Source organism: Eptesicus fuscus, chromosome 13 (assembly GCF_027574615.1).
Source record: "Eptesicus fuscus isolate TK198812 chromosome 13, DD_ASM_mEF_20220401, whole genome shotgun sequence".
Lineage (NCBI taxonomy): Eukaryota > Metazoa > Chordata > Mammalia > Chiroptera > Vespertilionidae > Eptesicus > Eptesicus fuscus.
The window spans coordinates 82,202,775-82,224,625 of NC_072485.1; the positions used below are offsets into that span (position 1 = coordinate 82,202,775).

At 54.9% G+C, this 21,851-nt stretch overlaps 1 protein-coding gene across 1 annotated transcript in view; it reads left to right on the forward strand.

The window, feature by feature from the left end:
- The first annotated feature begins 146 nt into the window (after positions 1 to 146).
- DDB1 (damage specific DNA binding protein 1) overlaps positions 147 to 21,851 on the forward strand; it is a 28,041-nt gene continuing 6,336 nt past the window's right edge. The window contains exons 1-21 of the mRNA XM_054724804.1: positions 147 to 350; positions 1,509 to 1,657; positions 2,657 to 2,773; positions 3,087 to 3,308; positions 5,547 to 5,661; positions 6,331 to 6,428; positions 7,398 to 7,556; positions 8,116 to 8,199; positions 8,713 to 8,829; positions 9,382 to 9,484; positions 12,895 to 12,970; positions 13,334 to 13,442; positions 15,574 to 15,752; positions 15,838 to 16,001; positions 16,075 to 16,182; positions 16,309 to 16,516; positions 17,230 to 17,325; positions 17,418 to 17,529; positions 18,372 to 18,495; positions 19,015 to 19,179; positions 19,880 to 19,974. Of these exons, the coding sequence (XP_054580779.1) occupies positions 290 to 350; positions 1,509 to 1,657; positions 2,657 to 2,773; positions 3,087 to 3,308; positions 5,547 to 5,661; positions 6,331 to 6,428; positions 7,398 to 7,556; positions 8,116 to 8,199; positions 8,713 to 8,829; positions 9,382 to 9,484; positions 12,895 to 12,970; positions 13,334 to 13,442; positions 15,574 to 15,752; positions 15,838 to 16,001; positions 16,075 to 16,182; positions 16,309 to 16,516; positions 17,230 to 17,325; positions 17,418 to 17,529; positions 18,372 to 18,495; positions 19,015 to 19,179; positions 19,880 to 19,974 (2,661 nt within the window). The 5' untranslated portion in view covers positions 147 to 289. The remainder of the gene's footprint in view (positions 351 to 1,508; positions 1,658 to 2,656; positions 2,774 to 3,086; positions 3,309 to 5,546; positions 5,662 to 6,330; positions 6,429 to 7,397; positions 7,557 to 8,115; positions 8,200 to 8,712; positions 8,830 to 9,381; positions 9,485 to 12,894; positions 12,971 to 13,333; positions 13,443 to 15,573; positions 15,753 to 15,837; positions 16,002 to 16,074; positions 16,183 to 16,308; positions 16,517 to 17,229; positions 17,326 to 17,417; positions 17,530 to 18,371; positions 18,496 to 19,014; positions 19,180 to 19,879; positions 19,975 to 21,851) is intronic.

Genomic DNA, 21,851 nt, shown 5'->3' on the forward strand with positions numbered 1-21,851 from the left:
CGGGCGCCCTCATCCGGGTACTCGAAGCGCAGGCGGTCCGCGGAGGGGCGGGGCCTCCGGGGCGGAGCCTCCTCTGATTGGCCGCCCGGGGCGCCGTGAGTCCTCCAGGAGGCCAGGTGAAGCCGTCCCGTGATGCCCCGCGCCCCGGCCGCTCTGGGCTGCAACGTGTCTGCGGGGCGGAGGCAGCGGCCGTGGAGTTCGCCGCGCGGGTAGGGCCCCCTGTGTCTCCGCTGGCGTCCGGCTCTCTATCGTCGCGCTCGCGTCTCGACAGGCCGCCCCAGCCCTCGACATGTCGTACAACTACGTGGTAACGGCGCAGAAGCCCACCGCCGTGAACGGCTGCGTGACCGGTGAGGCTGCCAGGGCCGGAGACCCGGCGAGGGCGGGATCTGGGGGCCCCCGAGGCCTAGGGAGGCCCGCGACCCTTGGGGCGGCCGGGCGGGATCCGGCCCGGGGAATGGAGGGCGCCGGCGGCCGAGGAACCTCTCCTAGCCCACGACTCCAAAGAAGCTGTGTCCACATGCGCCTTTTGGGGTTTAAAGGCTGCTTTCGGGGGTCCCCTTTCGTCCTGGGAGGTCATCTGACCTCGAGGACAGGGACGGGCCCACCAGGACAGAGAGCGAAGTGTGAGTGGGTCGTGCGGTGCTGCTTGGGCCCCGAGATGGGCCTCCTGTGGTCGGGGGAAGGGGCAGTGGTGGGGGCGATTTGGGGGTCAGAACTTGCCTTCGGGAGAGCCTGGGGCGGGGTGGGGGGCGGTGGAGGGGTGTGGGGAGCGCTCGCGCTCGCCCGGAGCTGGACTGGATGGAGTCCTCTTGGCCTGGGGCTGTTGTTTACTCGCTGCTGGGAAGGCGGGTGAGCACGGCCCGACCCAGTGCTGGGTCTGCCTCGTTGACTCCGCGCAGATTGAGAACACAGGTGTCCAGAACCCGGGAATAATCCGTCCTCTTGAACCCGGTTTTCAGCAAAGCGAGGGCCTCAAACTTGCAGCAAATGCTAATTGTGACTCCAAAACAAAACAGCTGTCAGAGAGTTGGGAGCGGTGAAAGTGTGGATGAGGGTGCTTATTGGTAGACGCTGGGAGGCAGGAGGTGTGGACAAAGCAGTGTTTCGGTGCCGAGCTCTGACCGGTCTGCTTGTTTGGTGAAGATTTGGTGAACAGTTAGGTAAAACGAACACTGCCTCCAGCCCAGCATCCCTCAGTGAGAGGATGCGTGTGCCCTCTCAAAAGGAAAAGGAAAGGGGGCGGGCGCAGAGCCATCGGGAGGGGGTTCACAGTCATTGTCAGTTGAAGGGCACGCTGCCCTTACGCCCTGTCCAGGTTTCCTCGTCCGATTTTCTTAGTCTGATTAGAGAAGCAGCTTTCATGGCCGCGTGAGTGAGGCTCTTTGAGGTGCGGGGTTTGGTGAGATGGGAGCGAGCGACGGGAGGGAGCTGGAGAGGTCTGTGAATTAAGTGAGAATTCCGAAGCTGTGGCTTTCACAGCTGAGAGGATCTGTCTGTTCCTTCAGGACACTTCACTTCAGCGGAAGACTTGAACCTGCTGATTGCCAAAAACACGCGATTGGAGATCTATGTGGTCACCGCGGAGGGCCTCCGGCCCGTTAAAGAGGTGGGCATGTACGGGAAGATCGCGGTCATGGAGCTCTTCAGGCCCAAGGTGAGTGCTCGGGGTGGGCCCCGCCACGGAGATGGTCCTGTGTTGTTGTATGTCGTTGCTTGGGGTGGGCGGAGTAAGGCTCAGGAGAGAAACGACTCCTTTTGAGTGGCAGGCTTTCATTTATGTTCTTGAACAAGCTTGCTAGAAGTGGGAGAAGTTGACGGGGAAAACTGAGCGAGTGGACTTCTGTGAGCAGGGGAAATGGAAGCAGTTGGAAATGTGGGTCACCATACTGTGGGTCGTCATGGTGACTCCGAGCTTGGCTCTGGAGTAGGGCAGCCCTGGCTTCCGTCCTTAAGAATTCTAACTTTAGGTGTCACTTAACCTTCCAGAGCCTTATTTTCTGTTTGCAAAATGGGGATAAAAGTATCCAACCCCCTGTTATTAAATGATTCAATAACACTGGGCGGCCCCGTAGCGAGCATTCATTGTCATGTTAATAGTTATCCCATTATTATTATAATTTAAATGTTTTTACTTAATTAGCCACCATATTACTTCATTATATCGTATGAATCTGACAAGAAGCAGTGGTTCAGAATTTTAAGTGCAGCCCCTTAAATGAACAAAATACATTTTGGGGGTCTGTGTTAATAAGTAAGACTGTGGGCCCATTTTAGCTTCATTGTTATTCACATGTTTTCCCTCTTTCTCCGAATACTTGGAGAAGATTAGAGAAGTCCTTACATTCATCTTTCAGAATTTGAATGGAATGATTGCGATTAGCTTGATACGGAAATAGATGAAGAAACTGAATGTAGAACAGAGATGTGGAATCATGACAGTGAGGATTAGATGTTTACCAGCTTCAGTTCTGGTCTTTCGCACACACCCTTCACGTGTGTGCACTTACGTTTGTTACATACTCACTGTAGATTTTCTCTTCAGGGAGAAAAAGTGCTTAAGTAATTTAGCATGCTTAGAGAACGATGCCTAAAGGCTGGCCAGGAATTTCTGTTTTGAAAAGAACCTCTTTTGATAGCGTTCTTTGGTTTCCAGGGGGAGAGCAAGGACCTCCTGTTCATCCTGACAGCGAAGTACAACGCCTGCATCCTGGAGTACAAGCAGAGCGGCGAGAGCATCGACATCATCACCCGCGCGCACGGCAACGTGCAGGTGAGGGCTGCCTCTGCTGATGAGGCCTCCAGGCGGGGCTGCAGGGCTGGTGAAGGGAATGACCAGAGAAACGGAGAAAACATAGGGTCTGGGCTTTTAGAAAGGACTTCTCTGTTTGCTCAGAGTCCAAGGGACGGGGTGATCCGTGGAGCTCAGTGTTTTACAGAAAGACATGCACTGACCCTGCTTTCCTGCATGTCACGTAGGGGCCGCCAGGTTTACCCCCTGTCCTAACCCGTCCTGGGAAAGGGGTGCCGGGTCCTCCGTGCTGTGGGCGTGGAGGCTCTCCCCTGACCCCACGTTCACTGCTCAGGACCGGATTGGCCGGCCCTCAGAGACGGGCATCATTGGCATCATCGACCCTGAGTGCCGGATGATCGGCCTGCGGCTCTATGATGGCCTTTTCAAGGTCATTCCCCTGGACCGGGACAACAAGGAGCTCAAGGCCTTTAACATCCGCCTGGAGGAGCTGCACGTCATCGACGTCAAGTTCCTCTACGGGTGCCAAGCACCCACCATCTGCTTTGTGTACCAGGTACCGGTCGGGAGGAGAGGGGAGCGGTGCCGCGGGAACTGCCCGGCTTTCGTGGGCGGGTCGGCGGAAGTACTTACTGTATTTGCTCTGAAACGTTCGGGACGGTGTAATGCATGTGGGTCAGGTTTGGTGTGCGACTTGAGTGCAGTGGTACTCACTGTGGAGGAAGCAAGCTCTGAGGCTTGCAGCAGGTTTTAATCCTTGGAGATTTTGTAGGGTGACCCAGTTTATACTTTGTCTTGGTCTCTTACTGGCACGCTAGGGGATTATTAAAACAGAAATGGCCCCGCCGGGTACCTCAGTCAGAGTCGTCCCCATGTAGCCAAGGTTGCGGGTTTGTTCCCGGTCAGAGCACACACAGGATCAGCCCATGAATGCATTAGTAAGTGGAGCAGCAAATCCATGTTTTTCCCCTCTTCCTTCCTCTCCCTAAAAATACCAATTGAAAGAACTTAGGAGAAATGATGTGGCAGTTGCCTTCACAAGCAAAGAGGAAAGTGTCTCGGTGATGCCTTGTGTATGTATGTCTTCTAAGAAAAGGTTGGCATTTTACTCCGCGCTCACTTTCTGGTGCCTCGCTGGCTCTGGACTTCTATTTCAGTCTGTGCTTACAGCTCCGGCAGAGCTGATGGTGGGCAGCTGTTCTCTGGGCAGATCTGTTGCGGGGGCAGGTGGCAGAGCACTGGTTAACATGCCTGTCTCGGTCGGATCTCAGCCTTTCCTCAGAGGCCACGCAGCATGAGGTCCTTCTACTGGCATGTCATTGAACCAGTGACGGGAGGAGGCAGCCCGGGTCCGGGGTGGAGAGTGGACAGGGACGCGCTGACAGCGGTGTGGACTGTTAGAACGCACCGGCCTGCACGGTTTGTAGGTTTCTTGGTGTCTCTAGACGGTTCTGGCTCTGAGGCTGGCTGGCATCAGTTCATTCTAAGAAGGTGAAACCATTTCGGAAACTCGGTTTGCTCTTGTTTACAGCGCGGTAACTAGCAGAGCGGAAATAAAAGCTTGGAATTCTCTCCCTTCAGTTTTGTAAATGTCAGGTCCTGAAAACTCTGATGGTGGTTATTCTGGCTGCACGTCCAGCCTCAGGGCTGCCAGTGTGACCGTCTGTTCTTTTCTCTACGTGTCTCCAGAGGCCCAAATCCAAACCCCAGGCTAACCTTTTTGTGAAGTCGAGTCTTACCCCAATCATCGACGAGAAAATGTTTTCATCAACTGGAAATTACTTTGTCTCCTGTTTTTGTGTCAGAAGTTCCATTTGACAATATCTGCTTACAGGAAAGTGTCAGGAACTGTCACAGTGGCTAAGGCGTGGTCCCTGCCCTGAAAAACATCATTGAGTTCCTTTCGTAACGGTAAACCCTGGTCTGGCCTTTGTTGAGGCCATCCTTCCCCCAGACCCAGCGCTCACATCTCCCAAAGATGGCCGACAGCCCAGGACAGAGTGAGTCAGGATTCAGAAGAAGGAGGGGAAGCTGCTGTTGACAGTGGCCGGCCCGGAGGTTTGACTAACTTGAGAGCAGCAATGTGTCGGCTTCTCCCTACCGTCCCCGCATCAGAATGCTTTTAAGAATTTAGCAGATAAATTTTTAAAAATTCGTATGTATGTAGCTTTTCAATAGGTTTGTTTTTTCTCTTCAGCTATTTTGTAATTTCCTTGAAGCCAAGAAATGAATGTAGAACACGCGCGCGCGCACACACACACACACACACACATCTACGTATTTACTTAGTATCTTACAGTGATTGGTACAGTGTAACAATTTTATTTTTTCTAAATTTTTGTTGTTGTTAATCCTCATTTGAGGATATTTTTCCCATTGATTTTTAGAGAGTGAAAGGGAGGTGGGCAGAGAGAGAGAGAGAGAGAGAGAGAGAGAGGGAGAGGGAGAGAGATTAAGAAACGTTGATGTAAGAGAGACACATTGATCGGTGGCCTCCAGGGATTGAACTTGCAACCCAGGTAAGTGGCCTTGACCGGGAACTGAGTGACCCTGTGACCCTTTGTTGCGCAGGACGACGCTCTAACCACCGAGCACACTGGCTAGGGCTCATGTTTTCTAATGTGTAAGCATTTATTGGTGGTTGCTGTTGGTAACAGTAGGCCTCAGTGACAGTCTACCCAGTCCCAGGATGGGAAGGCTGACACGGCAGGAAGTCAGATGCTGGGTGGCGCTCCCCTGTCCCTTCAGAGCCCCTCTCCTTTCCTCAGGCTAACGATCCCACCTTCCCCCCCAGGACCCTCAGGGGCGGCACGTGAAAACCTACGAGGTGTCTCTGCGAGAGAAGGAGTTCAATAAGGGCCCTTGGAAACAGGAAAATGTCGAGGCGGAAGCTTCCATGGTGATTGCAGGTTGGTTGGGGTTTCAGAAGTTGGCCTCCGCCGGGTCTGGGCCGTTCCCATCGGTCCTGCCTCACGGCGCTGCCCTCCTGTGCTCGGCGCCGGCAGCGTGTGCGCCCAGCTGTGCCGCCGCTGACCGCGCTTTCCCCAGACGGGCCTTCTCCCTTCCTGCCTCTGGGATTGCCTTGTTTTTCACTGCCACCCAAATGGAATTTTCTTTTATTCGGGATTAACCATAAAACACTGAAACCGATCTGTAGAGTGGCAGGTGGCTGATGGCTATTTTATTTTGAGCATAACATTTAAAACGGACAGGGGCCCAAGGAGCTTATCTGATGGGACTCCTTCACTTCATAGAGGAGGAAGCGGGGCCCGAGGGCATGGCCCGCGTCTGTGCCTCCTGACCCAGCCTGGCTGCATTCCAGACCCGCACGACGCCACGCCGTGTGTCCCAGCGAGTAGAGAAATTTAAAACTCCTCCTCAGTGCAAATTGGCTCCTAAATGGTGGCTCTGATAATGGGGAAAACTAAGCTCAGGAACAAGGCGGAAAGGAAAGGCTTAGTTAGGAGGTCTTCAGAAACGACGATGGTCTTCGTCTGCCTCGTTAACTGGACGAGTGCCCTTGCTGTCTCAGGTCTGCAGCCCCACGCAGAGCCCTCTAACGCGCCCTCTCTCCTCAGTCCCCGAGCCCTTTGGCGGGGCCATCATCATCGGGCAGGAGTCCATCACCTACCACAACGGGGACAAGTACCTGGCGATCGCTCCTCCCATCATCAAGGTGAGCGGCTTTCCGTTTCCTCTTCTGTCCCTCGCGCCCACCCCCCCCCCCCACCCCCGCCGTTTGACCCTGCTCCTCTCTCTCCCCACGTGTCAGGAGGTCACAGGTGTCTGTTCACTGAGTGTATAGGACAGTGCTGGTCATTGGGAACACAGAGAGGCTTGCCTGTTGGTGCTTAAGAAGAGCTTGCGTGCTCACTACGAGAGAGAAATGATAGGTTTGCCCTTTCATTGATTGGCCGGGTAACTTTAAGAAGGGAAAAGTTTTGCAAATTTAAGTATTTGCAGCGTTTACGTCATGTAAAGTACTATAGTGATAAATGGTACAGACTTTTTAAAAAATCCTTGATATTTTTTCCTTTTTAGAGAGAAAGTGGGAGGGAGGGGGAGAGAGGGAAACATTGATGTGAGAGAGACACATCAGTTGATTGCCTCCCGCACGTCCCGACCGGGGATCGAACCTGCAGCCCAGGTGACTGTCCTTGATCGGGAATCGAACCTGCGGCCTTGCAGTGTGCGGCCGATGCACTCATCGCTGAGTCCCACCCGCCAGGGCAGATTACACAGACGTTTAAAAATTAGTCATAAGATTTCCACATCTTAAAATTTCAGGTCATAAAAACTAAGCCGTGAGGATAAATCACCATCTGTAGTAGCATTAGTGCTAGGAGGTGAACGGTGGCAGGAGGGTAGCAAACCCTCTGGTAGCAGTTATAGTCCCGTGAGTCATTACAGCTGCTCTCTGGTCCTTCTGTCCCTGGTGTCCAGTAGGGTAACATGTGGCTGAACCTTTTGGTATGAACTCCTCCGACAGCTGTCCTCACAGGGAACCGCCTCTGATTTCACGAGCACATGCGATGCTGGTGGTGGGCTTCGTGCCCACGCAGAGGCCGGGTTTGGGAAGGGGAGTGGTTTGCGCTCTGCTTGTGGCCGTCGCTTCACCTCTAACGACTGCCCTCCCTCTTGGCAGCAAAGCACGATTGTGTGTCACAACCGCGTGGACCCCAATGGCTCCCGCTACCTGCTGGGGGACATGGAGGGGCGGCTCTTCATGCTGCTCTTGGAGAAGGAGGAGCAGATGGACGGCACGGTCACCCTCAAGGACCTCCGGGTGGAACTCCTCGGAGAGGTAGGGCCCCTCCTCGCTGCGTTCTCCTCGGGGCCTCCTGACCCCACGTGCGCGGCCCCCACTGTGACGGGGGCTCCGTTACCCAGCAACACACGGTCATCCTGCTGTGGGAGTTTGTGTTTGAGTGAGTTAGATGTTGGAGCAACTCACAGGCAGCCAGGCACTACCTCAAGCATAAAAAGAAGCAAAAAGAAGGAAAGATTAACCTAGTAATGCTTACAGTACATTCCGGGAGGAGGTTCCCAGAACATGTTAAGAATTATGCAGTGAATTTTAGAGGTTTCCAATAGTTTTGAGGTGATTGAAGTTGGGATTAAAGTGATCATTTGGAGCCGGCACCTTCGAGATCAATTACAGATTTCTCTGACTGTAGGGATGTGATCAGTGGAGAGTCAGAAACTTCAGCGATCAGGGCCATTGTGTGGTGTGGCCTGAGGTTTGAAATGGCGAGTTGTGGGCACCATGGCTGAGGTGTGTGTTCTCAGCGCAGCCTGAGGGGAGGACGGTGTCCGGGCGCCACAGGAGTCCTGATGCCCTCCGTGCTGTTGGCCTTCCCTAGACCTCGATTGCCGAGTGCTTGACGTACCTGGATAACGGTGTTGTGTTTGTCGGGTCTCGCCTTGGTGACTCCCAGCTTGTGAAGGTGAGAGGCGTTTTCTTCTCTCGCTGCTGCTTCGTCAGCATTCTGTGTTCACTGCCCTCGGGATCCCTCCGTTCACCCTGTCCCCGCTGTCCAGCTTTCTGCGTGATCGGCTGTGCGTCTGACCTTGAGCTCTCGTCCTCACGGTTCGTGCAGCCCGTGTGCGGGCAGGGTGCTGGGTGCTGTGGGGAATGATGAGCAAGACCCAGCTCCGTCTGCAGAAGGTCATGGTCTAACGTGCCGCCTCCCCTTTAGAATGTGAACATTTTGGACCTCTGCAGAAAAATACGTGCAGACACTTTCCACTGATTTCCAAACTGCTTCATTCGAAATCCCTGCCTGGTGGGGGTCGCCTGTAGGACATGTTCCTTTGTCAGCAGTCCCCTCCACAGCCTCCTCCCGGGGCGCACAGGGAGGGCACCCCCCGCAGGACTGAGGTTCTGTGGGGTGAGACCATTTCTCCCGGGGTCGGGGTCTGCTGGGCGTGCTGCAGGACTGACTGCTCTTTCTGCGTAGCTCAATGTTGACAGCAATGAGCAAGGCTCCTACGTGGTGGCCATGGAAACCTTTACCAACTTGGGGCCCATCGTGGACATGTGCGTGGTGGACCTGGAGAGGCAGGGGCAGGGGCAGGTAAGGGCCCTCCTGGAACGGGTGGTAGGTGTGCCCACTCAGTCTGCCCTCCTGGGTTTGCCCATGGGGAGCGTGCACTGCAGATAACTTTTAAGAGCCTCACTCAGTAAACCAATGGTAGAAGGGGAACCACCATTTGTTGAGTTGAGTGCCTATCTTGGTCTGCCAGACACTTGATATACATCATAACCGCACGAGCACCCCGCTCGATAGGGGTTCTTGGCATCTCAGAGGGCTGAGAGATTCTGAAACGCGTCCACGGTCGCACAGCTAGGAAGTGGCAGGTGTGTCTGATTCCAGGGCCTGTGATCTTCTCAGTAAAACGGCCCGGGGGGGGGGGGGAGCGTGCGAGGTCAGTAGCAGGAGCCTCTGCTTTTTGGACTGGGATGTGCTTCCCGTCCTGTCAGGACGTCGGAGAGACCGCCGGGTCTGCCTCCTCAAACCCAGCTCCCAGGCAGGGCCCTGGGGTCCAGGTGCAGCCGATGTGCTTGCTGGGCCTCAGCATGAGGGCCCAGGCCTGGGGGCGTTTGCAAACCTTGTCTCTCTCTGCAGCTGGTCACTTGCTCGGGGGCTTTCAAGGAAGGTTCCTTGCGGATCATCCGGAATGGAATTGGAATCCATGAGCATGCCAGCATTGACTTACCCGGCATCAAAGGTAGCCTTTTGGTGGATGTAGGATGCAGATCTTACTTGAATGACCTTGGCCTTGGCCTTGTTACATGTTGGGAAGGCACTTGGGTGAGAGCTAGAGGAAAGCTGATCAAACAAAGGAAAGAATGAAGAAGGCCACGGTGCCGTGGAGTGGTGGAAGCTGAAACATGCCTAACAGCTTAAAAAGAGCGCTGCTGACCAGCATCGGACAGGGAAGGGGAGGATGGGGAGGGAGATTACAAGGTAGTTGAGTGTTGTGTATAGGGAGCTGACAGCCGCCACGGGAAGTGGGGACAGAGGAGGCCATAGGAAGGGAGAGTAACTTCGAGGACAAAATGCAAATCTTCAAGTCCAGGAGAATTGATAGCATCAAAAAGATCAAAGAAAGGCTACATAATGAAAGACTTGCGGTATATAAGCAGTAAACGTAACAAAGTAATACGACAGGACTGACACCAAACATATGTACGAGTATCTGTATCTCATATCAGGTACCTGGCACCCTGTTAGTAAATGTACATGGGCCAAATTCACCTATTACAAGAAAAAGGTGATCAGATTGAATAAGAAAGCGAAGCCAGTTTAAAGTTGTATATTTGAGCTACAACTAAAATGAAGTAATTCAGAACGTAAAGAAACAAGATGGGAAAATGAAAGAAATAGAGGTTTATGAATTAGAAAGGAAGAGGTCATATAACTAACTGCACAACCCAAGAGAATCAACTGAAAAACTAGACAGTAAGAACTCATTAGGGTGGCAGGTTATAAAATTAATGGACTGAAGTCAGTAACTCTCGTTTAAAAACACAGCCCTCGCCGATTTGGCTTAGTGCATAGGGCATCGCCTGCAGATGGCAGGGTCCCAGGTTCGATACCAGTCAAGGGCACCTGCCCGGGTTGTGGGCTTGAGCTCCAGTAGTGGGCATGCAGGAGGCAGCCGGTCCTTGATTCTCTCATCATTGATGTTTCTTTCTCTCCCTCTCCCTTCCTCTCTGCAGTCAACTATATACACACACACATATGCATACATACGCACACACACACATATATATACATGTATATATATACACATACATATGTAATAAAAGATAGTTACTGTTTTAAAAAAATAACACAATTAGAAGGTATAATAGAGGAAAAGAGGTAATTTGCAATAGCAGCAAAAAGGTAAAATACCAAGGAATAAGTCTAACAAGAAATGTGCAAAATCTATCCATAAAACTTGAAAGTACTCTTGAAGGATTAAAAGGCTGGCTTGTTCAAATAAAAAAGATACAGCCAGGTCTTACAAATCCTTAGGAAGCTGTTCTGACTTTTTATATGCGACGTATCAATATCAGTAGGTTTTCCTTGATGACAAGTCAAAGTCCAAATAAAAAGAGCAAGAAACAAGAAGAGCCAGGAAAACTTGAGAGCAGCGATGCAGGACAAGCCTTATCAGATGGTAACACGTTTCTAAGCCCTGGCTGGTGTGGTTCAATGGTTGGAGCACCAGCCTGCATACCGAAGGGTTTTGGGTTCGATTCTGGGTCAAGTGCACATACTTTGGTTGCAGGTTCAATCCCTGGCCCAACCAATCCATACATCTCTCTCACGTCAATGTTTCTCTCTCCCTCTCTTTTTCTCCCTCTCTCTGTCCCTCTTTCCTCCCCACCTTCCTTTCTCCCTCCCTCCCTCTAAAAAAGCAATGGAAAAATATCCTCAGGTGAGGATTAACCAAAAAATATATATATATGTAAAAACTAAACAAAACATACTATTAAACCTAAGAAACTAAAGGTGTGGTTCGGTGCAAAACAGGCAGAGGCCCATGGGCAGACTCAAAAGTCCAGAAATAACAATATCTGAGGGAATTTAGTGTATGTTAGTGGCGGCATCTCAGTTCAGTGAGACAAAGGTGATTCTTTGTAATAAATGATGTTGGGGTAACAGTCATTTGGGAAAAGATAAGGTGGAACCCATACTGCACAGTGTACCCCTTGCTAGAATCTAAATGGATCAAAGACTTCATGTAAAAAAATGAAGCCATACCAAAGCTAAGAGCAAACGTTGGTGAATTCCTTTCTAATCTTGGAGTGGGGAAGGTCTTTTAAACTGACTCAAAGTACAGGAGCCAAAAAGAAAGATTGATAAATTCAACAAGAAAAATAAAACACTCCTACGTGATAGAGACAAAACACTGTGAAGTTAGAAGAAATGGCAAACTGGTTAAAAACATGTTATTTTCTAGCCAAAGACCCATTCTCCCTAATTTATTAAAAAAAAAAAAAAAAATGCTAGAAAGAGCACCAGATTTCCTGTCCTCAGTTTGGCAAAAGACACAAATGGACAGGTAACAGGCCTCACTTTGTATTAAAAGAAATGCAAATCAAAACAAAATAGTGATCGCATTCTTTGCCAGGTGACCAAAACTGGAAGTTTGGCACCTTACGTGGGTGAGGCTGTGCGGAGCTGTGTGCTCACTAGCGATGCCTGCCCAGCTGCAGCCGCAGCGACTGACCGGCCCGCAGCCCAGTCCTGGTGTCTGCCCGCAGACCTTCCTCTGCAGCAGATGACATACGCGTCAGGTTATTCTCTGGCCCGTGTGTCGCAGCAAAACCCACTGAAAAGTGCCCAGCAGTGGGCCAGTAAGCTGGCACAGCCACGTAACGCAGCACCGTGCCGCTGTCACAAACGGGGCCTGCTCCGCTCTGATAAGGGCGCGGCGTGTAACGAGAAGGCAGGCTGCACAGCAGTGGGGAGTGGCTCTTTTCCTTGTATTTGCTTGTAATACAGTGTTTACCTGTTTCCCTAAACTACAAAGTAAAGTTGAATTATTAACCATGTTACCTCAATAAATTAAGTAAATTGGAAGGACAAACTAGAAACTATTCTTTCTAAAAAATATGTATTTTTTTGATTTCAGAGAAGGGAGAGGGAGGGAGAGAGAGAGAGAGAAACGTCAATGATGAGAATCATTGACCGGCTGCTTCCTGCTCCCCCCACACTGGGAACTGAGCCCGCAACCTGGGCATGCGCCCTGACCAGGAAGTGAAACGTGACCTGGTTCATAGATTGACATTCAACCACTGAGCCACACTGGTCAGGCTCGAAGCTGTTCTTGATGACTTATTTGAAGGATGGGTTGGAGGGAGGGGTAAAGGAGTGAGACTTCTGTTATATTTTTAAAAAATAAATTAGATTTTGAATCATGTAAATGTATTATCTGAAATCAAATTAGAAACTTTAATATGGCAGGCTCCAAACTGTTTTTGGAATGTCTGACTTCGTCAGAGTCTTACTACCAGGAGGGAACACAGTGTGTGTTTCAACTGAGGACAGATTCCAGATTCTCCTCTCCCCATGGGGGCAGCTGGCCCTGCCTCAGATGTGTTGGTCTGTGTGGTGCGTCTCAACCCTTGACCTTTGTTCCAGGCCTGTGGCCACTGCGGTCTGATCCTACCCGGGAGACTGATGACACTTTGGTGCTCTCCTTTGTGGGCCAGACGAGGTAAGATGAGCCCGGCCGGCTCCAGGGGCTCCTGGGAAGGCGGCGGGGGCGCTGGGCCGGCTCCAGGGGCTCCTGGGAAGGCGGCGGGGCGCTGGGCCGGCTCCAGGGGCTCCTGGGAAGGTGGCGGGGCGCTGGGCCGGTTCCAGGGGCTCCTGGGAAGGTGGCGGGGCGCTGGGCCAGCTCCAGGGGCTCCTGGGAAGGCGGCGGGCGCTGGGCCAGCTCCAGGGGCTCCTGGGAAGGCGGCGGGGCGCTGGGCCAGCTCCAGGGGCTCCTGGGAAGGCGGCGGGGCGCTGGGCCGGTTCCAGGGGCTCCTGGGAAGGCGGCGGGCGCTGGCCGGCTCACCGAGGCTCCCTCCCGCTGCAGAGTCCTCATGCTGAACGGGGAGGAGGTGGAGGAGACGGAGCTGACGGGGTTTGTGGATGAGCAGCAGACCTTCTTCTGCGGCAACGTGGCTCATCAGCAGCTTATTCAGGTAACGACTGAGGAGGGGCAGGCCCCGTGTCCTTGAATTTGACCTCGAGTGCAGTGCAAAGCACCCCTGGATTTTACAACAGTCCGTATTTATGGCCCTAGAAATAATGTTAAAGGGCTGGAAAACGTTAAATTACTTGATAACCCAGTGCTCAGAGAGAACAGTTCAACAACTCTTTACTTGGGAGTTGTTGCTTTTAACGCCGTTTCCTCTGCAGGTGTGTGTGTTGTGTGTTCACATGATCTCGGGACGGGGCTTTCGTATAGCTATGTTGAGCGTTACTGTTTTAGGACTTAGACCCTGTCTTCTGAGACACTCATTTTCCTCTTTATAATATTAACACGTACTTATTGGGAAAATACAGAAAAGCACAAAGAAGAAAACAATTCATCATAACGCTACCATATGTGATTATTGGCAGCGCTTAACACATATGAGTTATTTGAATCAGAGCTCTTCTAAATGTTCTGCTGTGGGGCACTTGTTATCCTGGAGGGCCTGATTGCTGAGCCCCGCCCCCTCGCCCCGGCAATCTTTTTATGTTTGGAGTGACCCCGATGCTCTTTGATTGGCACCCCACCCCACCTCCCCTCTTGAGCTGTTCTCCATTCTGGCAGAGTCGGTGTTTGCCAGTGGAGATCAACACTTGAGTGCCTGAGGGTTATTGAACTGTTTCCATCTTTTATCCTCTTCCTTTTAGCCAATCAGCGGTGGTGGACTTGGTAGGAACTGGAGGGAAGGTTCTTTCTGTCTGGACTGAGTGTGGGAGGGGCTGATGCTGATTGCTCTGTTCGTATTTTCTAGCTCGTGGCCTGAGCACTGGCACAGCTCAAGTCTATTACAAAAGGGCTTTCCTCTTACATATGCACTCCATTTTGGTAGTTAAGGTGAATCGATACATAATGCCATCAACCTGCTTTTTGTTTCATTTCAGTGATGAAATAAATTTATAGAACGTCAGTACAATTTTGTGATTTGTACGCAGTAAAGAACTTGGATGTTAAAAAGCCTCACAAGTTCTCATCATTACATAGTTGACGCCTTTTCCAGGTAATGGCCCATCGTCTGTTAGTGCTCCCGTTGAAAGAGGGCTCTTGCTCTTCCTGCCGCACGTTTCTCCGTGACCGTTTGTGCCAGGAGCAGTAGTCAGGTGATCGTGGCTGTGCGGTCTCTGCATGCCAGGGGCATACGCCTCTCACTCAGCGTTCCTGTCCCTTCTCCATGGTGGCTGTGGGCTTGAGCGATCCTTCCCTCACTCCGGGGCCTGAAATTAGTGTGTCAGAAGCTGCAGGTCGGACTGGCTTAAACGTCTCTGCTTTCATTGATACGCCTGTGAATGCTGAATATCGGGTTTGGAAAGGGGTCAAGATGTGTCATTCAGACCTTGGTCTTGGCTGAAGGGCCGCCCGTAGGGGGTACGAATGTTGAACCCCGTCTTGGGAGCCTGTCAGCATTATGACCGTGGTGAGTTTTACATCCTATAGGTATCTGCAAAATGAAAATAACAGGGTTATTCTAAGAGTGCTTGTTCTTTCCAGCTCTAAGTTCCTCATTTTACTGCTTTACATAATATGTTTTTTTTTAAAAGTTCCAACCGTCACCATGAAGTACGGTTCATGAGTAGACACCATAGTATCTCATGAGTCCGTGATCTCATTTGCTGCGGCGTATGATACTGTGGTCAGTGTGAATAGCTAACAAGTTGACTTTATGACCAAGAATTTTTGGGTGATAATGCGTGCTGTCACCAAGTGTATCACTTTTGCTTTTAACATGTGTATTATTAAAGTTGGTATGCCATCATATGCATTAAAAGAAAGAACTTGGGTATTTGGGAGGTCTCATTTTTGGGTTGATAAAAACTGCTGGGCTGGCGTCCCAGGGTCTTACGCTGCTGGTTCCTTTCCTCGGAGCCTCACTCAGGATGCAGCAGGCCTTTCCGGTGGCAGGTGTGCAAGCTGTAAACTGCCTGAGGCCAGTCTTCATGGGACTCCAACGAAAAATAACGTCGTAATTCATCATTGCAGGGTTTTGGCAAAAGCTACACACGGTGAAGGAGGGCTTCCCGAGCTCCTTCCTCGGGCAGCTGCGGTCCCTGCCAGGCCGCGGAGACGTTGCTCTCTTCCTCTAGATCACGTCTGCCTCCGTGAGGCTGGTGTCTCAAGACCCCAAAGCCCTAGTCAGCGAGTGGAAGGAGCCGCAGGGCAAGAACATCAGCGTGGCCTCCTGCAACAGCAGCCAGGTGGTGGTCGCCGTGGGCAGGGCGCTCTTCTACCTGCAGATCCACCCGCAGGAGCTCCGGCAGATCAGGTGTGTGCTCTGCCCGCCGTCCCTCCCTGTGCTCTGGCCTCTTCCACCCTGGCTTCTTCCCGCTGCCATTTTCCTCTCGGTTCAGCCACACAGAGATGGAACACGAAGTGGCCTGCTTGGACATCACCCCCTTAGGGGACAGCAATGGGCTGTCCCCTCTCTGTGCCATTGGCCTCTGGACAGACATCTCGGCCCGGATCTTGAAGCTGCCCTCTTTTGAGCTCCTGCACAAGGAGATGCTGGGTGGAGGTACGGCTCCTGTACGGACCGGGTTGGGCTTGGTCAGAATGTGGAACAATAACTGGGTGTACCCTCCCCCCAGAGATCATCCCTCGGTCCATCCTGATGACCACCTTTGAGAGCAGCCACTACCTCCTCTGCGCCTTGGGAGACGGGGCGCTCTTCTACTTTGGGCTCAACATAGAGACAGGTGAGCGCAGCGCTTTCCCCGGGAGGCTGGCTTCCCGCCGCTCAGCCTGAAGGTGCTGCTTGGGGACCTTCCCGGCCCAGCTGTCGCCCTGTCCCTTTCCTCCCTTCTCCGATGCCGTCTCTGTAGGCCTGCTGAGCGACCGCAAGAAGGTGACCCTGGGCACCCAGCCCACGGTGCTGAGGACTTTCCGGTCGCTTTCCACCACCAACGTCTTCGCCTGCTCTGACCGCCCCACTGTCATCTACAGCAGCAACCACAAGCTGGTCTTCTCCAATGTCAACCTCAAGGAAGTGAACTACATGTGTCCCCTCAACTCCGACGGCTACCCTGACAGGTGAGCCTGTGTCTTCAGCGGGAGCCAGCACTGAGCGGCGTGGCGTTTTCCTCAAACCCCCCGCCTGCGTCCTTCCCCAGCGTCAGTCAGGACAAGCTGAATGGGAAGGGCAGCGCAGAGGCGCTCAGAGCTGGCTGCCAGAGAAATCCCGGGAAGCTTTGTAAAGTCCAGATCTTCTCGACTCCTCAGTTCTGACTCAGCAGACCTGAGGTTGGACCCCAGAATCCTTATTCTCAGGAAACGTCAGGTGCTTCAGATGACTAACCCGCCGCTTCATTTTTTATTTATTTTCTTAACCCGCAGCTTTAGAGCTCATTGTGTAGTTCCCCAGAGCGGACACGGGCGTCCCAGCACCGCCGGGAACGCGGGAGGAACGTTAGGGCATTTCCTGGGGGAGCAGTCTGGTTTAGCGAGCCCGCCAGCAGAGTTGCTGTTGAGGTCTCTGTGGTAGATGCTGATGCTGTCAGCATTAATTAAATTGAAAGCTCGTCAGTCTCAGCCTAGGCCCCCCCAGACCAGTTAAGTGAAATCCGCGGTAGGACGGGCGTCCGGATCGTGACGTCTCCCCAGGCGCCCTTAGCCTCGGCGTCAAAGTGGAGAGCCGCTGCCCTGGAGGAGCTGTGCGATTCTGCCTGGTTTTCTCCCCGTGGAGTTCCCTCCTAGAATCCTGTCCTTCCCGGAGTCTCCTCACTAAACCCAGACCCTCTTTCCAGCCTGGCGCTGGCCAACAACAGCACCCTCACCATCGGCACCATCGATGAGATCCAGAAGCTGCACATCCGCACGGTGCCGCTCTACGAGTCTCCCCGGTGAGGCGCGGCGGGGCGGGGCGCGGGGGGTGGTGGGAGCGAGGGTCGGAGTGGGTGGAGGCCCCGGATCGCTGACAGGCACTGTTCTGCAGGAAGATCTGCTATCAGGAAGTGTCCCAGTGTTTCGGGGTCCTCTCCAGCCGCATCGAAGTTCAGGACTCGAGTGGGGGCACAACTGCTCTGAGGCCGAGTGCCAGCACCCAGGTGAGGGCAGGGGACAAAGAAAGGGCATGGTGCAGGGACAGACTTCTTATTTTCAGCTTTGCCAGGGCATCTGTCTCAATCTACTCAGCTCTGCCTGTGGGAGAGCAGCCATGAGCCACAGGTGGGCACAGCTGGCTTCAGTGGAACTTGACTGTGAAACAGGCAGGAGCTGGGTTTGGCCCCCTCGCTGGAGAATTCGGGGTACGGGTGGCTGTCAGTGGCTTTGCTGCTTGGTAGCTTTGCAGGTTGAGTGATTCTCCTCTCATCAGTGGGCACTTCGTAGGGTGTGCGTGGTGGAGCATGGGATTGGAGTGACAGCCTCGGGGCTCATTGCCAGCTGCTGACCTCAGGCAAACGTAGCTTTCATTTTTCTCATCTGAGTGCTCGTGACGGCCACTCCAGAGCGGCACCTCCGGGGAGGTTGGCTGAGCGTCCCCTTCCAGGTGCTCTGCCTGTCCTGCTGCCTCATCTGTGATAGGGCTTCTTCCCAGTTCCGTTTTCCTGTTGCTGGAAGTGCTCCCCTGCTGTTCCCCTGGGGAGAGGTGGAGTCCGTCGCTCTTAGGTACCCTGGTTCCTCCTCAGCTTTGCTGGATGGATGTGGCATCGCTGTCTCAGTGATCTTAGATTCCTGTGCTGTTTGGACCGCTGTCAATTCCAAAGGGAATTTAGATCCTTGTCCGCGTCCCCATGTCCTCCGAAGCCCGCTGCTCCTCAGGTTCCACTCGAGCTGCCAACCTCGAGTTCTCGCTCAGACGCGGTCTCTGCCCTGGTCCCGTCGGCCCCGCCCTGATGCTGCCAGCGCGGTCTGCTCTCGGGGTGCTGAGTGTCCCTTCTGTCCCCAGGCCCTGTCCAGCAGCGTCAGCTCCAGCAAGCTCTTCTCCAGCAGCACCGCCCCTCACGAGACCTCCTTCGGGGAAGAGGTGGAGGTGCACAACCTCCTCATCATCGACCAGCACACCTTCGAAGGTGCGGCCCCGTCACCCGTGCCTGCTTCTCCCGAAACGGCCGCCGGGCCTGATGTATTTCAGAATTTGGTGGACACTGTGCTAGACGGTTCTCGGCGAGGAAGGCAGGAGGGCGGGGCCTCCTAGGCCAGGGCAGGCTGGTGGGGGAGTCTGTGGGGACAGGAGCAGCAGAGGGCGGGGCCCCCTCAGGCCAGGGCAGGCTGGTGGGGGAGTCTGTGGGGACAGGAGCAGCAGAGGGCGGGGCCCCCTCAGGCCAGGGCCCCCTCAGGCCAGGGCCCCCTCAGGCCAGGGCCCCCTCAGGCCAGGGCAGGCTGGTGGGGGAGTCTGTGGGGACAGGAGCAGCAGAGGGCGGGGCCCCCTCAGGCCAGGGCAGGCTGGTGGGGGAGTCTGGGGGGACAGGAGCAGCAGGAGGCGCTGCACTGGCACCACCTGGGCTCTGCCCGGAGCCGCGCTGCGAGCCTCCAGTGCGGGGTTACGTGCGCGTGGGGTCACCTCCAGTCCCCCTCTCCTCTCCCCCCAGTGCTCCATGCCCACCAGTTTCTGCAGAACGAGTATGCCCTCAGCCTGGTCTCCTGCAAGTTGGGCAAAGACCCCAACACGTACTTCATTGTGGGCACAGCCATGGTGTACCCGGAAGAGGCGGAGCCCAAGCAGGGTCGGATCGTGGTGTTTCAGTATTCAGACGGTAAGTGGCACGGTCTCTGGCTCGGAGGGCTTGGGGGCTCTGAAAGGAAGCAGACTGTCCAGGTTTCAGAGCCTCAGCCACGCAGCGGGAGAACGGGTGGTAATGGTTGCGCCATGAGCCTCTCCCCTCCTCACGCTGTCGCCTGAGGCCTGGAGTAGATGAGCGGCCGCACGGACTCGCGAGCATGTGCTGCTGCCTTTTCTGCTCTTGGAGAGGCAGGAAGGGGGAGAGGCAGGAAGGGGGAGAGGCAGGAAGGGGGAGAGGCGAGGGAGGGGGAGAGGCAGGAAGGGGGAGAGGCAGGAAGGGGGAGAGGCGAGGGAGGGGTAGGAGAATCCAGTGCTCGAGTGAGAGACGGATCCTGGCTGCTCGGCCATTTAGGACTTCTGTCCCGCTTCAAGGCGGCGTGTTCACTCCTGTATCTTCACGCGTCTCCCCCACCCGATGCGGCCTAAGACTAGCTCTCAGCCCAGAACCTTGAACAGGTGGACGTGACGGAATTGGTCTCCCTCTTGAGAGAGCTGGGGACTCCAGGCGGGGAGCTCGGGGACATGACCTTGAGGCTCATACGTCCGTGTGGCGACCCCAGTCTACACGGGCTGTTTCCTGCCGCCAGAGGAGCCAGACCAGAGGGGGACTCAGTTCCCTTGGAGTAGCCAGCGTGGGCTCATCAGGAGGAGACTCAGCCTCTCTTTCTCCCCAGGAAAGCTGCAGACGGTGGCCGAGAAGGAAGTGAAAGGGGCCGTGTACTCCATGGTGGAATTCAACGGGAAGCTGTTGGCCAGCATCAACAGCACGGTGAGGCCCAGCCCGGGCTGTCCGCCCCCGGCTGCGCACCTGGTCCACAGGCCGTCTCCCCGTTCTCCCGGCGCGTGTCCAGTGCTAGCGATGAAGCGGGGGGGGGGGGGGGGGGGGGGGTCGTGTCCAGTGCTAGCGATAAAGCAGGGGGGGGGGGGGGGGGCGTGTCCAGTGCTAGCGATGAAGCGGGGGGGGGTGTCCAGTGCTAGCGATGAAGCGGGGGGGGGGGCGTGTCCAGTGCTAGCGATGAAGCGGGGGGGGGGGGCCGTGTCCAGTGCTAGCGATGAAGCGGGGGGGGGGGCGTGTCCAGTGCTAGCGATGAAGCGGGGGGGGGGGTGTCCAGTGCTAGCGATGAAGCGGGGGGGGGGGGGGCGTGTCCAGTGCTAGCGATGAAGCGGGGGGGGGCAGTGTGTGTGTGTGTGTGTGTGTTGTGTGTGTGTGTCCAGTGCTAGCGAGAAAGCGGGGAGGGGTGTCCAGTGCTAGCGATAAAGCGGGGGGGGGTGTCCAGTGCTAGCGATGAAGCAGGGTGGGGGGGCATGTGTCCAGTGCTAGCGATGAAGCAGGGGGGGATGTGTGTCCAGTGCTAGCGATAAAGCAGGGGGGGCGTGTGTCCAGTGCTAGCGATAAAGCAGGGGGGGGCATGTGTCCAGTGCTAGCGATAAAGCAGGGGGGGCGTGTGTCCAGTGCTAGCGATGAAGCAGGGGGGGATGTGTGTCCAGTGCTAGCGATAAAGCAGGGGGGGGGGGCGTGTGTCCAGTGCTAGCGATGAAGCAGGGGGGGTGTGTGTCCAGTGCTAGCGATAAAGCAGGGGGGGGTGTGTCCAGTGCTAGCGATAAAGCAGGGGGGGGGTGTGTCCAGTGCTAGCGATAAAGCAGGGGGGGGGGGCGTGTGTCCAGTGCTAGCGATAAAGCAGGGGGGGGGGGCGTGTGTCCAGTGCTAGCGATAAAGCAGGGGGGGGGCGTGTGTCCAGTGCTAGCGATGAAGCAGGGGGGGGTGTGTCCAGTGCTAGCGATAAAGCAGGGGGGGGGGGGCGTGTGTCCAGTGCTAGCGATGAAGCGGGGGGGGGGGGGGCGTGTCCAGTGCTAGCGATGAAGCGGGGGGGGGGGGGGGCGTGTCCAGTGCTAGCGATGAAGCGGGGGGGGGGCGTGTCCAGTGCTAGCGATGAAGCGGGGGGGGGGGGGTGTCCAGTGCTAGCGATGAAGCGGGGGGGGGGGGCGTGTCCAGTGCTAGCGATGAAGCGGGGGGGGCAGTGTGTGTGTGTGTGTGTGTGTGTCCAGTGCTAGCGAGAAAGCGGGGAGGGGTGTCCAGTGCTAGCGATAAAGCGGGGGGGGGGGGTGTCCAGTGCTAGCGATGAAGCAGGGTGGGGGGGCATGTGTCCAGTGCTAGCGATAAAGCAGGGGGGGGGGGTGTGTGTCCAGTGCTAGCGATGAAGCAGGGTGGGGGGGCATGTGTCCAGTGCTAGCGATAAAGCAAGGGGGGGGGCGTGTGTCCAGTGCTAGCGATAAAGCGGGGGGGGATGTGTGTCCAGTGCTAGCGATGAAGCAGGGGGGGGTGTGTCCAGTGCTAGCGATAAAGCAGGGGGGGGGGGGCGTGTGTCCAGTGCTAGCGATGAAGCAGGGGGGGCGTGTGTCCAGTGCTAGCGATGAAGCGGGGTGCGTGTGTCCAGTGTTAGCGATGAAGCGGGGGGGGTGTGTCCAGTGCTAGCGATGAAGCAGGGGGGGGGTGTGTCCAGTGCTAGCGATAAAGCAGGGGCGGGGCGTGCAGCTGGGGGCCCGGGGGGCTTGGGTTAGAGCAGGTGTCGGGCTTGGCTCTGTGGACCGCAGGAGCATCCGATCCGGAGGGCACGTGGGTTTGAGCCAGGGGAGTGGCCCTGCTCA